This window comes from Pelodiscus sinensis, chromosome 15, assembly GCF_052426305.1.
Source record: "Pelodiscus sinensis isolate ZL-2025 chromosome 15, ASM5242630v1, whole genome shotgun sequence".
In the NCBI taxonomy this organism is placed as follows: Eukaryota; Metazoa; Chordata; order Testudines; family Trionychidae; genus Pelodiscus; species Pelodiscus sinensis.
In genome coordinates, this window is record NC_143066.1 from 28,393,589 (window position 1) to 28,406,598 (window position 13,010).

The 13,010-nt window shown below is 45.3% G+C and overlaps 1 protein-coding gene across 1 annotated transcript in view; it reads right to left on the minus strand.

The window, feature by feature from the left end:
- ADAP1 (ArfGAP with dual PH domains 1) overlaps positions 1–13,010 on the minus strand; it is a 127,826-nt gene that overhangs the window by 89,305 nt on the left and 25,511 nt on the right. The window contains exon 4 of the mRNA XM_006112840.4: positions 608–690. Coding sequence (XP_006112902.2) covers positions 608–690 — 83 coding nt within the window. The remainder of the gene's footprint in view (positions 1–607; positions 691–13,010) is intronic.

Sequence of the window (13,010 nt, forward strand, 5' to 3'; positions counted from 1 at the left end):
TCAACTTACATTCAATGGCACCTAAATGGGGGCTGCATTTTTGACCCTTACAACAAACGTGTGTATCTACATACAACACTGACAATGGGGTGGAACACACACACATATATATATATATATACACACACACACACACACACATTCAGTGTCACCTTGCATGAAAAATAATTTTAAAATATCACCCAAATACTTAACCACAAAGACATCACAACAAAACCAAAATGAGTTATTAAACCCTTCTTCATTCCAGTGGAAAATTCCTTCTGATAGTACAAATTCCTTACCAAGTAGTGACCTATATTTTAATTTCTATTAGCATACCCTGCTGCCAAAAATATCCTATTTGTACATTATTTGTTGGTCACCGGCATGATCCAAATCCCTCTTAAGTCAATGAAAAGATCCCTCTATTGATTTTGCAAGGCTTTGGATAAAACTCTAAAGTATCAACCCAACCCCAAAGGACATCTTTTCCCAAAGAGTTGCACTTTCCCCTCCTGTGTAAGGAGATGTAATTTTTCAATGTTATAAAAAAAGGAGCCCACAGAATGGAAATGGATGCTATTGTACACAACAAAAATCATCTGCTGAGAATTTCTTTCACTACCTGCAGAATAAGGCTCTTGCTTCTCAGTGTAAATGAATTCTTTTCTTTCATATTTGGCTCTGATCCACTCTTCTCGTAGCAGTCTGGAAAAAAAACACACAGAAAGGAGACATAGTCCAGAATAAGCTAAAAAGGAATGTATGGTCATTAATACTTCAATGAAAATATGAGCAAGTTGAAAGCCCTCCAAAAATTAGACTGTACACAAGCTGGAGTCATTGGCTTGGCTTACATTTCCTCTTTTTGTCACGTAGACAAGTTGATTCTTCTGTCATCATTTTAGTGGAACTTTAACAATTTTTATACAAAAATCAGAAGAGTAACTCAGCTTTTAGCCTCAGTTCAAGACGTCCTTTTTAACATAAGAATAACTTCAAATTTTATTTCATTTCAATTCGGAATGGTGAGCCAGGAAATATAAGTGTTGGACTGACTTCTTCAACAAGGGGTATCAATCCAGAAACAAAAAGGGAAGACTGTCTGAGTCTCAGAACTTTTAATATACAGCAGAAATCAGCCATGTAGCTATAGAAGATTGAAAGGTATCATCTCTTCTCCATGCCTAGACTATGCAAAGATATCTCTGCATCAAAGTGAGAAGGTACTCCTCAAACTAAAAGAGCTGAACTTCAAGTACACAGCAAAAAGTTTTGTTAAGTTCTCTACATTTCCAACTGAAATCTGTAGAAATGAAACTTATGTCATTTACACAGCACACAAGATCTTTATTTCCAGAAAAATATTCAAATCCAAGATTACAAATAGGTTAAAATAAAAAAAGTGAGTGCTAGAATTAATAAGGGGACTTAAGTAAGTTTGACCAAGAACAGGTTATAGCCTCATGACTGTTTCAAACCATTTTTAATTGTTCCTATTTGTCTACTGACCTACAATCTTAAGAGCACTGTGTGTTACTCCAAGTCCAAGTTTGTTTCTTTGTGGACACATGTAGAAGTTGCTTATACTGATCTCAACATGAGTATTGCTCAGCAGCAGCCTCACATTGGGTTAGATTTGTAGAACCCATTGCACTTCAACCCCATCATATCTGTGTGACGAAATAAATAGTGTGTGCACGGAAGGAGTGTATGCAAAGCCAATATGTATTTATGCTGTCACGAAAATTAAAATTATGCTTGGCATAACCGCCTTCTTCTCAAAAATGCTTCAGAGGAGAAAAAAGTGTTGTCATTTTTTTTTAAACAACATATTTGGATAAAGAATGAGGAGATATCTCAAATAATATTAAACTTCTTTGTCATGTGATCTCTCTGCTTTTGCCTGTCCACTTGTTCCCTTCTTTCCTTTTGTGCCTATTTGTGTATGTCTTTCCCTCTAGCCCTGACATATTACATATGTGTAATATTGCCTGATTCTGTATTATCTGGTCTTTCAGCTTGACAAGTTGTAAAGTTGTGCAATTCCATAATTTTTTTGGATATCCTGTGAAATGAGCAGTATTTGGGTGATACCTACAAGCTGCAATTCATGTATCTGTTTTTGTTTGTTTTCTTGTGACAATTCATTAAAAGATCATCATTAAAATTAATTCCTAGCTTCAGCAAACAACAGAGTCAAATTTACCAGAGAATTTTCATTCATAACTGTAGGCACAATCATTTCCTGGTCTGCAGACGTGGGAATATTGATACTTCTTTTCTCTTGTCCACTGTCTCTTTTATCTACATAGACTATAAACAATTCGGGGGCAGGAACTGACACCCACTGTAGGTGTGTCTATACTACAAATTAAGGTGAGCATGGGTAAGTATATCCATGTTATCTTTAATCTAACAAGCCCAGGTAACATCATTAGTGTACTCATTGTGGCATGGACTCACCACCTGATATAAAGCCTGCCAAAGAATTTGGATACATATTCCCGGGGCTAGTCCATATCAAAGTCTATGCTGCCATATTTACACTATTCTGTTACCCATGGTACCTAAAGTTAGTATATTCATGTCTATCTGTGCTACCACTACACTTTCACATGCTATGTAGACATACAGGCTATGTCTATACTGCACCCTTCTTCTGCAAAAGCTTATACAAATGAAGCATGGAATAGACTATCGCTGTGCTTCATTTGCATAATTAGGGGCCATTTTTGCACAAGAGGCCTTTGTGCAAAAAGGAGCTGTGTAGATGGCTCCTTTTTGCACAAAAAGCCCCTCTTGTGCAAGAGCCGTTCTTCCTGAAAAAAATGAGGAAGAAAGGCTTTTGTGCAAGAGGGGGTTTTTGCACAAAAAGGAGCAATCTACGCAGCTCCTTTTTACACAAAAGCCTTTTGCGCAAAAATGGCCCCTAATTAATTATGCAAATGAAGCACAGCAATATTCTACTCCACGCTTTATTTCCATAAGCTTTTGCAGAAGAAGGGTGCAGTAGACGTAGCCACAGTGCGTAGGCCAACAGGGCCCAATCTCAGTTGTGAACTCTAGCCATTGCTGCAATATAAATGTATTGGGTCTGCCTTTCCCTCAAATCCTTTTTTCTCATATTTTCATACTTGATCCTTAATGGTTAGGTTTATAGCTGTAATTTAAACTAAATTCTACAGAGGAGCACAGCTCTTGTCTTCTTGTGTTTGTAAAGTGCTATGTTCATGCATGGAACAACAGACAATATTACTTGAGATAATCTCAAATACTTCAATTTTACTATCCTTTCACCTGACTTAAGAAAATAGGACAAGACCAATCAGCCAAATTAAGTCCTCTGCTACTCTTTTGGGGATAAGAGCTGGTACTTGTAACACAGTTTAGAGCAGCAGTGGGCAACCTAAGCTAGTGAGTGATACCACATGAGTAGCCCTCCATCTCAGTGACAGTAAACAACAGGAAACAAAAGGTCTTGTGAGTCACACATAGAACCCTGATAGGCTACAGATTGACCACCACTGGCTTAGAGAGACACAGATGCCCAACAAACCACATGAGATTCAGAATTAATTCTACTTCTGTCAGGTATTGCGTGAAATCTACAGGTGAACATTTGAGAAGCTTATTACAACTGAATCTTTAAAACTTTTCAAACAACAGTAGTCACGATTTACCTTAAGAAAAAAAAATTCTGAGCCCCCACAACTCCCAAACTCCCTATGGAGTCTGCTAATTTCAATAGCAGCCGCAGCTGCTCCATTACCTCTAAAAAGTCAGGCTTTTTATTTAGATGCTTAAATACAGTACACATGTTTGAAAAATGCCCTCTCACTGTACAATGCAAATTCTACAGCAGATATTTTAGGCCTTCCTTATGTCTTAGAAAACACCTTTCTAGAATTCTGTATTTTCTGTAAAACTGGCAACGCTGAAGACTGCCTGTTTTTACACACATCTGCGGAAGTGCACAAATTCATTATGTTAGGATTCCAATCCCTTTAATCAGTATTCTGCAGGTGCAGGTCAGCTGCAGGGTGTATTCAACAGGCCTGCCAAAGAGGAGGAGGAGGAGGAGGGCAAAGGGGACAATTGTCCCGGGGCTTGGCAATTCCACAGGGCCCAGGGCTCCCGGCTGGCATTGCTGCTACTGTGGCAACAATGGCAGTTACAGCCCTGGGCCATTTAAATTGCCGCCAGAATGCCATTGGAGCGCCGTATTATGTACTCCACGTGGCTCTGAGGTTGGGGAGGGGAGGCAGTACCACGGTCTAGGCAGTGCTAAGGGCTCGCTGGCCCTGGACCTGCCCCTTCTGCAGGCACGGAGCCGCCCCCTCCCCACCTTTTCCAGGGGCCTGAGAAAGCTGTCAGCCCCCTGGTGCTGTAAGCGCTTATTTGGTAGTTAAGGTCTGATCCTGAGAGATTTCAATCATGTGCAGCTCCCAAGGAAATCCTGGACCGACTGAATTCAAGGGCAAGATTCCTATTAACTTCAGTAGGGGCTGGATTTCAGCACTTGTGTCAGCAGGAGTTGGAAGTATTCAGAACCACAGAGGATCGTGCCTCAATTGAATGCTTCAGCCCACCGGGCCTGATCCAAAGCTCACTAGAGTCAATGGGAGTCCTGCCACTGCACTTTGAATCAGACCAATGTTTTACTTTAACGCACCTCCTTGGGACTGCTCAATGTACTCGCTATAAACTTATGTCCTATTTTAGCTGTCTTTAACTCGATGTTGCCTCTGCATAAACTGAAGAGTAAATAAGTAAAGACTTAAAGGGCAGACAATCCATGCCAAACTCAGGACCAGACCGGAAGATGTCCAAACATCAATACAAGTTCTCTCAGCAAAACTAACTGATGCCATTTATCAGGCTTATGACAACCAGTGGGCCTGCTGATGAGGTTGATATTTCTAGGAATGATCCCATTTCTATTTCTAAACGGAGATACACAGCTTTTGTGGTCTGATCCAAAACTTCCAGCCCACCTAAAGTCTGCCTGATTGTGAGTTACAGGGAATGTGTCATTCCTGGCAAATGAACAGAAAGATGATAGCTGGCTCTTTGTTCTGTAATTAACACAATAGAAAACTGAAATAAGAAAATCAAAATGAAACAACATTTACTGGAGCAGACAGAGAAAACAGAACAGGTCTGGAATATGTTACCACTAAAATAAATGGAAAACTCCCATTGGAATTAAAGCCAGGGCAAAACTAGAGGTCTATAAGGTCAGATGACATTAGGCTACAGAACTCCAGATTAGGGGTGTTAAAATCAGTTTATTTAAGTAGATGTGTAAATTTCAGCACTTACACAGTTATACATGGCTGGGGGATGGGAGGTGGTTCCCCAGGAGTCAGTATGCACAGGAAGCTGATTTAAAAGCCATTTCCCTGCACACACTGTCTCCCACCTGCCCCTCGTGCTGCTACCTCTGATACAGAGGCAGCAATGTGGGGAGTGGGGCAGCGTGTAACCATGCACGATAATCAATGAGCCCAACCTCATTGGTTATCTGTGTACAAAGTTACACTTACACATCCATACTCCAAATCTCATAAACATTTTATTTACTGTTTGCTTATGGAAATGAAGAATGAGCCACTGACAAAGCAAGTCAAACAGACAGGCTTCAAGTCAAACAGACAGGCACAAAGTTTCTAAATGGAGCGAGTTGAGCCACTTTAGTTCAGAGTCAGAAGCCATTTAAAATGAAACAAGTAACTGACAGACTCAGGACAAGTCCAATGATTTTTTTTTAAGGGGAAACGTATTTATGCTGGTGAAATTAACAGGAAAAAAAACAGATAATCTTCCTCTCTTCCTGAAAGCTATTTTTAATTGAAAACATAAAGCGAAAACATCAGACGTGTCCAATGAAGAACTGGTTCGAGAATAGGGCAATTTTCCCCATGAAGAGTACCTGATGAGAAAATTTCATTTTCATCAAGCAAGTTTTTTATGGAACATTCATGCTTATTGTAGAAAGCCCATAAACTTATGGCTGAAAACGTAAAGTTTCGGTTGGGAAACACCAAAATAAAATATCGGGTCAATCCAACTAGAACATTCCATTTTGGAGCAGTCTGACAAACTGTATTTGACTGCATTGCCACAATGCTGCTGTAGCCCAATGCCAATTTCCCTTGAATAAAATGGTCTCTCTCCAGCTTCCGTGTCACAGATATGAAGACAGACAAGCCAACAAAAAACACTCAGACTCTGAGTAAAACACGCCTGCTCAGCTAAAGTCATCGCATAGGGATGGACCAAATAAATACCGGTCAGAGGTGGACTAGATAGCATTTAGTCCTGCCATAATCATAGGGGACTGGACTAGATAACTTCTTAAGATCCTTTCAGTCCTATCATTCCTTGATTATTTGTATGAAAAGAGCACATAGAGGCCCCAAACACAGACCAGGGCCTTGCTGTGCTAGGGACTGTACAAACACTTTGCAAAAGACCACCTGTGCCAGCTTACCCTTTCAACAGACAGAGCCTGAATTGGGAAACACAGGCAGAGATTGTACAGGACTTGTCAATGATTATAGAGCAAGTCAGTGATACACCAGGACTAGAACCCAGTTCTCCTGATTCTCAGGAATGATCATTGGACCTCACTGCTTCTCCTCAGTGCAACTTAAGCCCCATGTAGGAGAGGTGTCTGGCGAGGTGTAGTAGCCCCAAATTGGTGTCTGTGTTGTAGCATGTGTCTCTGCAATTTGTACCTGAGGTGATACTTGAAAAGACTCCTAATGGGATGTGTTCACACTACAAAACTGATAAAACATAGAGGCAAGTAAGAATGGAGGATTTAAGTCTTTGACTTAACATAGACCTCCTGTGGATTAGGTTACCATCCAGTCCCTACATAGCACCCTTTGTAACAGGCTGGAGAAGCAAATTTTCAAAGTCAATTTTCTGTGCAAAAGCTGCCTTGCTTCAAGACACAAAAACACAAATGAGGGGAAAGAAGGGCAGAAAATTCCATGTAGGTTTTTTTTTTTTTAAAGACCACCTGTTAAAGGGCCCATATGGAAAATTCACTATGGTGTAGACATGGGACCAAGCTAAAATAAGAATCTGGCCTGCTAGAGATAAATGACCTGCCACGATCCTCCATATCCTGATGATTTATTAAGCCCCAAAACCACGCTCAATGCTATACAAAATATAGAAGACAAGGTCACTGTCGCTTGGCTGCCAACAGTAGCTAATGCCCACTTAGGATGGTTTCAGGAGTTCTCGCTTCTTTATCTGTGTCTCAAAAAAAATGATTACAACAAATAAAGCAATAGTCCTCCACAAATCACGACTGGTATCTCAGGGCTGGTGAGACGGGTACTCAAAACAATTACACCTCTACGGAGCTCAAAGTCATTCTTACTAGTTGCTTAACACAGATGGACCACAATGGCATGACTAGAAAGCAGAACACAAGTTAAAACACACCACTAGAGCCTGGCTTAATAGGCCTAAAAAGCCCTTTCAAGTTTATGGGAGTCCTTTCCTTGTCTTCACTGGGCTTTGGCTCTGCCCTAACAGTACACTTTGATTCCCAAAAGTGAATGTGTAGACAGACTTCTCTCATAGCAGATCTGTTCTATGCATGGTTTTATACTTGCTGCCTTCAGAGACATAGATGTGGGTCTACTGTATTTACTTTTGTGAGACCTGAGGAGGCGACCCAGCTATGAGTGTGTGAGCTGGATCCTACCTTTGTTTGCAAAACATCAACAGAGGCTATCTCTAGACTGCAGGCTTCTTTCGGAAGAAGCTTTTTTCTGAAGAGATCTTCTGAAAAAACTTCTTCCAAAAGAGAGTGTCACCACTACAAAAGTGCATCAAAAAAGCAATCAGCTTTTTCAAAAGAGAGAGTCCGGGCTGAATGGACGCTCTCTCGCATGTAAGCTGTGATTGCTATGGACGGAATGGCCACCAGGGCACCTGTCCTTTTTCCTCTTTCTTCTTCTTCCGAAAGAACTCTCTCTTCCCCGTCCACACATGCCTTTTTGCAAAAGAGCTCTTTTGCAAAAAGGCTTCTTCCTCATAGAATGAGGATTACAAATGCCAGAAAAACCCCTCTGGTCTTTCGATTTTCTTGCGGAAGAACGCAATTGCAGTAGGGCCATTCCTCAAGTATTGTCGGAAAAACTTTTTCCCCAACAAAACTCTGTAGTGTAGACATACACAGAATGGCTTTCTAAACTGCTGTCTGTTACAGTTGTGTAAATTCACTTAAGCCAATAGTGTTACACAGTTGTAACTAACGGCATAACCTAAAAATAATGGGATTGCATAGACAAGAGGAAAAAATATTGGGCAGAATTTGGCACACAGATGCCCCATTATTGATGCGACTACAGCTGTTGCATGGGCAGGGAAGACCCTACCTCAGCATCACTTTCAAGGCCCAGAGAGGGTTTGCAGGGCTGGTAGCTAGGTAAAAAACAAAAACAAATAGAACAAGCGAGCAACTACCTATATAAAAACTGATGTCATTAAACCTGAAAAAAAAAAATCAATAAATATACATAGTTGTTTTTCCAGTTCTTTAAATAACTGAACACATTTTTAGAGTACTTATAATTGCACAACAGCAATGACATTAGAAGCCACTTTTTTCTACCTATCATTACCACTGTTTCTATCCATAGGACTATCCAGGCATGGACCCTACTGGGCGACAGCAATTTTGTAGATTGATTTGAAAGCTCTTGATCTCCCCTCTCACCCCATGTATGGCAACAGCCTATGGTATTTTATTCTCTTATTTAAACCCATGGGTATGTCTAGACTACATACCTCTGCCGACAGAGGCATGTAAAATAGGCTACCCAACATAGTCAATGAAGCGGGGATTTAAATATCCCCAGCTTCATTAAAATAAAAATGGCCACTGTGCTGTGCTGGCTCAGCTGATCGTCAGTACAGCGCACGAGCCAAGACGTAGATCAGTCGACAGGGGAAGCCTTTGTCAACCACTCCCTTATGCCTCGTGAAACTTATGCCTCCAAGGGTGTGTCTAGACTACAGGTTTTTTTTTTAAAAAAGTGGCCTTTTTTCGAAAAAACTTCCCCTGCGTCTAGACTGCTGCCGCGTTCTTTAGAAAGTAAATTGAAAGAATGTGGCAGTTTTTTTGAGCATAGAAAACTTCGTTTTACGAGGAAGAACGCCTTTTTTCGAAAGTGCTCTTGTAATGCAAACTGTTTTTTTTCGAAAGAGAGCATCCAGACTGGTTGTAGTCTAGACGCTCTTTTTCGAAAGAGGCTTGCAGTCTAGACGTAGCTCAAGATTTTGGTAAATGGTCAAGGCCCGCACATTTCTGTGGAGGGGGTGCGAGGTCTGGGATGTAGGTTAGATGCAAAAGGGAGCTCACGGTAAGGGACAGGCAGGAGGGAGTATGAGGTCTGCAAAGAAGTTTGGGTAAAGGAGGGGGTTGTGACCTGGGGCAGGGGATTGGGGTGCAGGGTCTGGTAGGGGGTATGGCTACAGGAGAGGATTCTGGCCTGGAGGAAGGAGGGAAGGGGGCTGCAGGGTCTGGAGGGGGTTGCGGTGCGGGAAGGTGTGGGGTGTCAGCGGCAGGCTTTGGCCAGCAGGCACGTACCTAAGCAGCACTCTCAGGCAGACTTTCCCCTCACCCCCAGCAGCCGCACACTGCTGGCTGTGCACCTGGCTCTCTGTGCTGCAGGAGGGAAAAGCTTTCCATGCTGCTCCTGCCCCAGCAAAATTTCTCAGCTCCTATTGGGTGGAAACCAGCCAATGGGACCTGAGAAACTGTGCTGCTCAGCCTCTGCCCCCAGCAAAACATCTCCATTTCTGGCCACTAGGAGTTGAGAGATTTTGCTGGGGTGGAGGAAACTCACTGAAGCTCCTCCCTCTCGCCCCACAAAGCAGAGAGCCACAGGAGGAAGCTAGCCACTTTGAGCAGTGCTACTCCCTGACGCAGGATGGGTGCGGGCCAGATTGGAAAGGGTTGGCGGGTCCGATCCAGCCTACAAGCCGTATCTTGCCTGCCCCGATCTAAATGGTACTTGGTCCTGCCATGAGTGCAGGGGACTGGACTCAATGGCCTCTCGAGGTCCCGGACAATTCTATGAATCACTAGGCCTGGGGCAACTGCCCCCTTTGCTCCCTCTCCCATGCCCCACTGGCAGGCCTGATTGATTGTTAAAGATGAAGGGCCTGATGCTGCTTTTACTCTCATCAGTGTAACCCTGAAATAATCAAGATCAAAATCTGTCTAAAGAACTTTAATGATACAGTAGATATGACTTAGAGCAGTGGTCTCCAACCTTTTTAACCACAAGATCACTCTTTCAATTTAAGTGCAATGTAAGATCTACCTCAGACCTAAACCCCTTGGCCCTACTTCCTTCCCGTCCCTTCTTTGAGGCCCTGACCCTGTTCCACCCTTTCCTGAGGCCTCACCCATCCTCACTCACTTTCACCAAGCCGGGTAGGGGCTTGGGGTGCATGCTCTGGTCTTGGGCCAAGGTGTTTGGCGTGTGGGAGAGGCTCTGGGCTTAGCCCAGGGTGGAGGATTGGGGTCCAGGAGGCGTTTCACGGTGCAAGCTCTGGGAAGGAATTTGAGCGCAGGGGGACTCACGTTTGGGGCAGGAGGTTGGGTGCAAGAGGAGATTCAGGGCTGAGACGGAGTCAGGAAGCAGACTCTGGCAGGGCACCATTTAACTGAGACAGCTTCCAGGCAGTGGAGCAGTGGGGGTAAGGCAGGCTTACTTCAGCTCTGGCCCTGCACCACTCCTGAAAGCAGCTGGCATGTACAGCAGTGGCTCCATGGCACTATGTGCTGCCCCTCATCTACAGGCACTGAGCCCACAGCTTCCACTGGCCACGGTTCCCTGTTACTGATCAATGGGAGCTGCAGGAGCTGTGCCTGCAGGCAAGCACAGCATGTGGAGAACCCCCCCCCCCCTGCCTCTCAGAGGGCGGGGGTGAGGGGCTGCAGGGACATGCCAGCCACTTCCAGGAGCAGCAGTTACCATAGGGATAATTACTCCAGCCATGACAGCTTAGGCATTTTAGAACTCACTACTCAAAACATTAAATTTAAGCGTAAGAGAGAAATGAAAATTATAAAATGCACAGACTGGTCACAAACCAAAACCAACACACTTTGCAAGCAGTAAAAGAAATAACCACCACCACCCACATATGTGTTGGATTGGGAGATGAGAGTGAAGGACTGTGTGTGTTTGTGAGAAAGGGGAGGAGGGTGTCCCTCCTCCCCCCATCCTCTTCGCCCTGTGTGGGAGTACAGAAGTGCGGGGGTGGGGGAGGAGGGACACCCTGACATCAGAACCTCCCTCTTCTCCCTCCCACATCCTGCACAGCAAGCAGGAGGCTCCTAGGGGAGGCAGCTCCAAGCAGAAGGCAGGAGCAGCATGACAGTGGGCGGAGGGGCAACTGATATGCCAGCACTTGATAGATTCCTGGCCAAACCTGTCAGGATCACTTGTCAGAGGCTCCAAGATCTACTGTAGATCCCAATCTGCTGGTTGGTGACCACTGACAGAGCATCTGTCATGCCTAGCCACCCAGTGTCACCACAGTAGGATTACAACTCTTACTGAACACCTTGCTGCTGGTAAGTAGTGAGGGAAGGTGTGCATTTAGATCCACAGAAAGTAAAGCCATATACAAGGGACATTTCTGTATTTTCCAGTCACTTTGCAGCCAGCTGTGTGGCCAAATTAAGGCTTATCTTGACCTCTGTTGACAAGTATTGATAGCCTTCCTTCACCCTCCGCTCACCTGGGCTATGCCTATGCTGCAGCTGGGACTGCATCTCCCTGCTCAGGCAGACAAACTCACAATAGTGAGGCTCTAGTGAGCACACTAAAGAGAGCAGCGTGAATGCTGCAGCTCTGCCAGAGACTCGGCTAGCCACCTATGTGCAGACGGGGCCAGGTGGGTTTGAGGCAGGAGGGACAGAAGCCCCTGAAAAGTGGAGCCCCACCCCTTCCCATTGTGTTCCCATCCTTGCCCTGCCCCTCCCACCCTGGGGCCCCACCTCACTTCACCTCTTCCTCCAAGCCCCGCCTTTTCTCTCCACCCTCCTCGCCTCTTCCCCTGTATAGCGTTGCCAGGAGTCTGATTTCCAACCAGAATGACTGTCGAAAAAGGACCCCAGTGGTTCCAACATCGCCAACTGGGCTGCTGGTAGTCTGGCTGGTGGTGCAGCTCCCTGCCTGTCTTGGCTCCATGTGACTCCCAGAAGCAGCAGCACGTCGCCCGCCCGCTCCCACATGTAGGGGCAGACATGGGGCTCCGCGCACTGCCCCTGCTCCAAGCACTGGCTGCAGAGCTCCCCATGGGCACTGCAGGGGCGGTGCCTGCGGATGAGGCAACATGCAGAGACCCCGGCCATGCCTCTGTGTAGGAGCTGGAGAGCAGTTTGCTACTGCTTCAGGAGCTGCACGAGGTAAGCACCACCCGGAGCTTTCAGCCCTGCCCCCCCCCCCTGCACTCCACCTCCCACCACAGCCCTTATCCTCTCTGCACTCTCTGAACCCCTCGTTGCCAGCCCAGAACCCCAAACCCTTAATCCTCAGCCTCACTCCAGAGTCTGCACCCCGAGCTGGATTTCTCACTCACCCCAAGTGCCCGTCCCAGCCCTGATCCCCTTCCCACCCTCTAACCTCCTCCATCCCGGCCGGCCCCAACCCCGTCAGAGCCTTCCTGCACCCCAACCCACTGCCTCAGATTGGTGCCCCTCCCGCACTCTGAACTCCTCTTTTCTGGCCCCACCCTGCAGCCCGCACCCCCAGCCCCAAGCACTTACCCACTCCCAAGTCCCATACCCTTGCCCCTCTGAGCCACCCTGGTGAAAATAAGCAAGTGAGTGGGGGTGGGGAGAGCGAGTGACAGAGGGAGGGGGAAATGAGTGAGCAGAGGGTGGGGCCTCAGAGAAGGGGTGGAGCATGGGCAGGGCGGGAGCCTACTCCCGGGTCCCCACCTCTTCCCCCAGGTCCCACAGGCTACTTGTTCCT